We start from the raw sequence: 7,442 nt of genomic DNA on the forward strand, positions 1-7,442 counted from the left end.
GCTAGGGTTAGAGCTAGGGTTAGAGCTAGGGTTAGGGTGTGTGTGGGGGGGGTTGGGGGGACGATTCGTTGAACGATTCGTTTGAACGAATCTTTTGAATGAACTGATTCTAAAGATTTTGGTCACTTAAAAGAACTGGAATGCACATCACTAGTTGCTGTGTGCTTTTTCTACGAACAGTGACACTATGACGGCTGTGGTGCGTTTTCGGTCCGATGGAAATGAGAGCACCTGGGAGAACCTGGATTGTTCATTTTTCACCAACGTAAAATACACAGTCAAGTCGAGACACCTCGACTGTGATAGCCACTCAGCCGCTGTCAGAACAGCAGAGCGTCTTTAAAAGTGACTTTGTTCTTAATGTCACAATATTTTAGTCTAAAACAGTAAACAAAGCCATATTGATTCTTTTGGATTTTGATCACAATCACTTTCAATAGTTTATTCCTTACACTGTCTAAAACCTTTTTTCAAAAACTGTCACTTTCATTTACAAAAGAAATACAATTTAAAGAATATTTAGTATTTATTTTTATTCAATTATTCGACTCTCCATACATATATAGGAATAGAACTTTACGTCTTTTGTTGTAATTAATATAGAAGCTGGTGTAACACTTAACAGATTTTTGTTGGTGGTGTGCCTCGAGATTTTTTCCAATGAAAAGGTGTGCCGTGAATGAAAAAAGGTTGGGAAACACTGCTTTAAGGTAAGCAAGTTCTAACAGAGAAGAGTGCGCATGGAGGTTTTTTTTAAACACACATATAAGTGCACATATAAGAAGAAAACAACGTAACTTCTCGTTCACCAACTGAATGGATCTGTGAGTCAACGAGTCAGTGAGTGATTTGCCTGATGGGAGCTCAGCATTAGCTGTCATGCGATGTTTGGATGCGTTAAGGTAAGGAAGTTCTAACAGAGAAGAGTGCGCATGGAGTTTTCTTTTTTTTTTAACACACATATAAGTGCTTATAAAAAGAAAGAAAAAGTGGCTCCAGACCATTTTAGCCAATTTGGTTGTCACTTTCAATCTCAAACTATTTATAGTATTCAGGAATAAATAATGACCTCAAATGTAATGCGCATGTTAACAAAAAGGTCAAAACTGCATAAAAGATATACATTTACAACGTCGCCCTCCAGCGTCATTATCGACATTTAATGCTTTGCGCCTGCAGACATTAAAGATGATAATGAAACATAACGACGACCATACTATAGCACACATGCAGACACGAGGAGCGTTCTTTTATGCAGTTTTGACCTTTTTGTTAACATCCACATTACATTTGAGGTCATTATTTATTCCTGAATACTATAAATAGTTTGAGATTGAAAGTGACAACCAAATTGGCTAAAATGGTCTGGAGCTACTTTTTCTTTCTTTTTATAAGCACTTATACGTGTGTTAAAAAAAAAAAACTCCATGCGCACTCTTCTCTGTTAGAACTTCCTTACCTTAACGCATCCAAACATCGCATGACAGCTAATGCTGAGCTCCCATCAGGCAAATCACTCACTGACTCGTTGACTCACAGATCCATTCAGTTGGTGAACGAGAAGTTACGTTGTTTTCTTCTTCGTTTTGTTTTACGGCGAGGTGGCACCAGCTTCAATGCGCATTACCGACACCTACTGGTTGAAGTCATATGAACTGAAAAAAAGAACGAATCACCTTAGGAAGTTATTCGTTCATTCTCGTTCACGGAAAAGAGCCGTCTTTTCGAACGAATCGTTCACTCACGGGCCAACACTATCGCATGACTGCTGATGCTGAGGTACCTTTTTTTTGGTGGAGCCTTGGTTTAATGACAGTTGGGCGACATGGTGCTTCTGCAAATTTCATCTGCATTCAGAAAAAATACTCAAGATTCCTAAACGTCATAGGGCTCATTGAAAAAGACTACAAGTGCAGCATAAGTTGCCAAACTACTTGTTAATCAGGCAGAAATGACAAAATTTATATTTTATTTTGGATTGCATCAGATGGCAAAAGAAACATGTTCAAGTTCAAAAACACTCACTTATTGCATAGTGTAAGGATCCTGAATCAAACTTTGAAGGCCTCCTTTGTAGAAATAAATAAGGTTCGAGAGCAGTAGTGGCACAATTTGAACATGACTTGAACGTAAAGGAATGATTCAGGATAAGTCGACTTTTATACAACACTGCATACACCCTTTAAAATAAAAATGGTGTGTCAAATTAAAATAGAAAAAAATGATCACAGGTCTGAAACATTCTTCTAAGCATCAAGCACACAATCAGATGCAAAAAAGGCATTCTATCTCTGGCAATTGTGGTAAACCTTTGACACACGCGCACACACACAATCAAGCTAAACTAGACTTAGGGAATAACAGCGTCTTAAAACGGAGCTCAGAGAGAAGGGCTCGAATACTGTCACTCCGACTGAGGCACAGAAATAGACGGCCCTTTGGGGTCATCGAATCGGTCCATGGTGTTGAGCTGCATGATCATGTGCAGCCCGTAAACGAAGATGGTCAGCAGGAGCAGCGACGTCAACAGCCCCATCCAAATTCCTGGCGTGAAGAAGCCTGCGCAGTCGCTAGCATAAGAGAAATTCGTTCCGTTGACCAAGCTGAAACCCTGAATCTGCAAAGCGGAAGGAAATCCATCAATTTAGTCAGTTGCAATTCAGTAGCAACAGAATCGGAAAGCTGAAGCTCAACTGAAAGGTAGTGGAATTAATTGAACTGTTAAAATGTTAATGTAGGAATGGTTCCAACTGGTCAGGAAATGTGGACAGAAGAGTGAAATATGAATTTGAAATCGGTCAAATGTGGAATGAGGAGAGAAATATGAAAATTCCATTGTAAATTTTCTTGTGGAGATTAGAGGAACGTAATCAATGTATTTTGAGAATGTACATTCTTAACTAAATAAACAATTTGTAATTGGAAGTAGTCAAGAAATGTGGAAGGAGGAGGGTATTTTACTGTGTTAAGTGGGATTGTTGTTGGGGGGATTCGGAATTATGGGAAAAGAGGTAAGTTTTGGAATGAGGAAAATATCTTGGATATCCTGAAAAGTTAGTCATATAATGATTCCCCCCCTCAATGTGAGCCATGTTGAGCATGCGAGAAAATTACCTGGAAGTCGATGAAATTGAACCTCCAGTCAGCCACACTGTCCTCTGTGGAGTTAGGCACGAGTAGAGCATTGCGGAAACTGCTGAGCATGCCGCACCGGAAGGAATACTCGGCGGGCGCTGAGAGGGCGCGGGTCCCCATGAAGGATGCCGTCCCGTTGCTGGACTGTAGCCGCACCCAGTCCAGGGTGAACCAGTTCCTGGCAGACACTGGATAGAAGCGCTGACTCATGGCAAAGCTGCAAAGCCACATGGAAGAAATGTGCTGAGTAAGGGCGAATGGTCACCATAATCACTCAATGGCTTTGACTATTTGCCTATCAATTCCTTACAGGCAAGTGAGTTGATTGCAAAATCTGACTTCAATACCTGTGCTTTGGCTTTGAATTCCTTACCTCAGGTTGAAGCCTGATGGGTAGCTGAGCACAAGCCTGAATTAAAAAAAAAAAAAAAAGGCACACATTTAAGTGACACAAAAAACATTGGTAGTCCAGAAATCCAAAAAACGTCTCTCACAAAGAGTTGGTGGCATTGCACATGGAGCCCGCCAAGGAGGCCGTGTTGTTGGTGAGGTCGATCCACCCCTCGGTGGGTGAGACACGGATGGTGAGGTTCTGCGCCCACAGCATGATGCACGGGTTGCCAGACTCATTGTTGAACACGATGGGCGGTTTGACAACGGGAACGGGGACGGCGGCTTGGAGCAGTGAGCGACCGATGGCAGGACGCTTCACCGAGGGCAAGGAAATTACCTGAAAAATAAAGTCAGCTGAAATAAAGACTGTCGGTGCCATGCGTTCAACTTGTTTCCTCACTCGTGATGGTTGGGCTCCCGTATACACTGCTGTGTAAGGCACATTGACGTCGTCCATCGTCCTCACAACCTTGGCAATCATCGCATCTGAAAAGACATGAGGGATTCATTGTTGAAGGAATTTGAGAAGGTATTCGTTCAAATTCTGTAGTGCTTTTCCTCATCAGGGTTGTAATTAGATTATTATAATAATGTATATTGATAATATTATTATATTAATAAAAATAATAAGTGGTATTATTACTAATAATGGTAATAATATTTTTTCTTTAAAAGAGGGGCACCAACAATTTTGTGCATGCATGTAGCTTCGGGGTGAATGATTTTCAAAATTGTTGGTGAGCTGTACTCACATGGAAGGTGCTGTTCTAACCAAATTTTTTATTTTAACAATCAGTTAATCATGTTGCTAGAATAATTCTGGGGCATAATAACCAACGGATATCAGTCAGGCAAATTGCAATCAATCTTACCGTTGTCACGCAGCACTTCCTGGCAAGACTTCTGCAAGCTGCACGGTAAAAAATAATTACATTCTTAATGTTATGGATCATATTGCTACAAATGAAAAAGCATTTTCATCCGGTGTCACTTGACCTTGTGCAATAAGGCAGATTGATGATGAGCAGATTGTTGACAGATGCATCCAGGTCCACCTGCGACAAGTTGTCCCCATCCACCAGCACTGGCGAGACGCCCAGAAGCTCCTCCAGCAGTGTTGACGTGGATGTGGAGGGCGACCACGCCACAGCGGGAAACGTCATCGAAGATGCAGATGACCGTAGCAGCGCCTGGACAAAAGCAGCAAGTAACAAATGGCCAAACGATGCGCCGCCTGAACACACAGCTAAATGGAAAAGGTACCTCCAGATTCTGAAAGGCGCCATCCTGCTTGTTTCCAAACACCCCGGCGAACACTGTGAAGTCATCCATGCTCAACTGCACAAACAGAAAAACATTTACATCAAGATGAATCAGATTGCACACTGTGAATTATTTTGAACCATTCTGTTTATTTCGATTGTGCTAAGCGGTGTTCTTTATTCATGATGAAAGACGTCTCATTTTACTCTGCCAATACAGACAGTATGTTGTTACATGTGTTGTGCTAATATTCACAACCAAGGTCACAACCAATCATGACTCACCAGTTTTGTAAAGCTGAGCTGTGATTGGTTGTGACCTGAGACCTATCAACTGTGATGTAATTTTCAGTCGACAGCAAAAGTGGCAAGATGGCCACCCCCTTGTGATGGATAAAAAAGGTTGAATTTTTTTGCTTCACTCAAATTCTACAGAAGCAAAACAAAATGCTGTGTTTAGACTAGTGGGGGCACATACAGCATAATATTGCAAAGAACATTTTCTGGGTTGACTTCCCCTTCAAGTTTAGCGGGCATGTATTTTGTCCACACAGATAGCTTTGAAAAGTATATTTTTCTTTCACCTACATCAATCAAAAGACAATTTTAAAAACTGGAGTTCACATTTACTTGAGCTATGTTTGTCTGATGTTTACAACGTTTACTTTTAACGCCCCGTATGTCATCTCCTGACTTAGGAACTGCGTGGTAATTGTAGACGAGCTACTGTAATAGATCAACGGAAATGCCTTCCCCCAGAACACATAGTTTGTGGAGGAATTTCCAAAGAGGAAGTAAGCCTCCAACTCAATGTCACACTACAATGAGAACAATGAAGCGCAGCATCACGTGGTGCCGTGTCACATGACTCTCCCCCTCCCCACTAGCCTCCCCATTCATCTAACATGTCACCTCACCGACCTTATCTTGCAGGAAGAGCAGCACGGTGTGGACACCGGAACCAAAGGCGGAGTCGAGGTAGGAGGCTAGCTGCTGGGAGGATGTGACATGGCCTGCTGAAGATGAGGCCACGTGTGGCAAACTGCTGGAAAGCAAAAGAGAAACATCAACTCATTCAATGATTGGAAGCAGACACCAAAGAAGTAGTCATGATCAGAGTTGCAACTTTCAGGGAATTTCTGGGAATCAACCTGTATTTAACTGAATACACTCCAAAGACAAAATATGTAATGTTATAAACGTTTAAATGTATTGCTTTTTAGCAAATAATCATTCATTTAGAATTATACAACTGCAACACGTTTATAAAAAAAAATGGCAGAAAAGATGAGAAAGTTGAGGAATGCCTGTTTGGAATATCCCCCAGGTGAACTGCCTGACTGGGAACCAGTGATTTGGTATAAAAGGAGCTTCCCTGATTTATCATTTACAAGCAAATTCTTTCAATACATTCCTTGAAAAACATGTTTATTTTAAGTTCCCTTTGGACCAAACAAATAATAATCTTTTTCACTTTTACGACCTTGACCATTTTTTCATCGTGGAGTGTTATAATTGTAATTGAACTTAATTGCACAGCCCTACACTACACCACTGGACTATTTCATTCCATTTGGGAACAACAGAGGGTAGGACAATGCACCGTTTTGAGTTGGGGCCCTATCAAAGCGGGTCCCGTATATTCATGATGTACAATAGTGTTCAATAATTACTTCAATTTTGGACTGCTCGATCGGCCTACCATGCATATTTTTGGAATGTGGGAGGAAAACGGAGTACCCGGAGAAAACTAACCAGTTCTTGTAACTATTATGCACTTACACAGTGATAGGCTGGCGAGTGGTGACCAGTATTAAAGTACCTCGCCTTCTTCTCAGTCAGCTGGTATAAACTCCAGTAATCTCAAATGAAAACTGTATTGCATTCGAATAGTCGCTTTTAGACATAGGAAGCGAAAAGTTTGCCCGAGTTTTGTTCACTTGCTCTTATTCAAAGATCTAAGAGGAAAAAGTAATTTAGCAACGGGCGTTAGCGTTAGCATGCTACACAGCGACGTTCATTTCACGACTAAATGAGGGAATACGTGACATATTACCCGTGTGAGGACCAAATGAGAAGCGGTACTTGGGCAGTCGAATCCGCCGTCCCAAAAGAGGCCAAAAGAACACAAAGTAAAAACATTGGCCGCGCTCGACGATAGCACGGCCAGCCTGCTGCCATCTTGACGTTGTACCAAAACTTACCGGCACGTGACACCAAACAGCTGACTGTCATGTGACCTAGATGGTGCGAGCTTCTGCGCATGCGCTCACTGCCGCCCTGTCGCTGTCTGTGGAGTCCAGTGGATAACAGTGGAGTGACAGGATTACAATTAACTGTGGGAAAAAATTTAATTCTATGAAAATAAGAATAAAAAATGAATAAAAACATAACATCATAAATTATATGGAAAAAAAATCAAGAACGGGGAAAAAAGTAGAAAAAGATAATCGAATATTATGAGGGACATTTTACGATTTAATTGTTGTAAACATGAGGTTTTTTTTTCTTATTTTATAAGTAAAAGGGTTTTTATACAAACAAGTTCAACTTAATTTTATAGCGTAATACTTGTTTATAACGTGATAAACTACCGCAATCGAACGTGGAGCTATGTTATAATGAAACTCCATCCATCTATTTTTTATCTTT

General features: G+C 41.0%; 1 protein-coding gene across 2 annotated transcripts; it reads right to left on the reverse strand.

Annotated features, from left to right (window-relative positions):
- Positions 1–1,947: 1,947 nt before the first annotated feature.
- On the reverse strand, positions 1,948–7,013 carry atp6ap1b (ATPase H+ transporting accessory protein 1b). Of its 2 annotated transcripts, none has more exons than XM_037242264.1 (10): positions 6,847–7,013; positions 5,712–5,835; positions 4,792–4,866; positions 4,525–4,718; positions 4,401–4,438; positions 3,929–4,014; positions 3,630–3,865; positions 3,509–3,544; positions 3,115–3,352; positions 1,948–2,617 (listed from the first exon to the last, which is right to left on the reverse strand). In XM_037242264.1, the coding sequence occupies exons 1-10, from the start codon at positions 6,969–6,971 to the stop codon at positions 2,405–2,407; spliced, it is 1,365 nt and encodes a 454-aa protein (XP_037098159.1). In that variant the 5' UTR covers positions 6,972–7,013; the 3' UTR covers positions 1,948–2,404. The 2 variants fall into 2 exon arrangements, with proteins under 2 accessions (XP_037098159.1, XP_037098170.1); XM_037242275.1 differs by having other exon boundaries at positions 5,712–5,832; positions 6,847–7,004.
- Positions 7,014–7,442: the final 429 nt, after the last annotated feature.

The sequence above is a fragment of the Syngnathus acus genome, chromosome 2 (assembly GCF_901709675.1).
Source record: "Syngnathus acus chromosome 2, fSynAcu1.2, whole genome shotgun sequence".
In the NCBI taxonomy this organism is placed as follows: Eukaryota; Metazoa; Chordata; class Actinopteri; order Syngnathiformes; family Syngnathidae; genus Syngnathus; species Syngnathus acus.

Bases quoted from the DNA above. Each gene is read 5' to 3' on its own strand.
- atp6ap1b (XM_037242264.1), bottom strand. From the start codon at position 6,971: ATGGCAGCAGGCTGGCCGTGCTATCGTCGAGCGCGGCCAATGTTTTTA. The intron at 4,719-4,791 runs GTACCTTTTCCA...GCTTTTGTCCAG, and splicing joins GCGCCTTTCAGAATCTGGAG to GCGCTGCTACGGTCATCTGC. The intron at 3,353-3,508 runs GTAAGGAATTCA...GTGGCTTTGCAG, and splicing joins CCATCAGGCTTCAACCTGAG to CTTTGCCATGAGTCAGCGCT.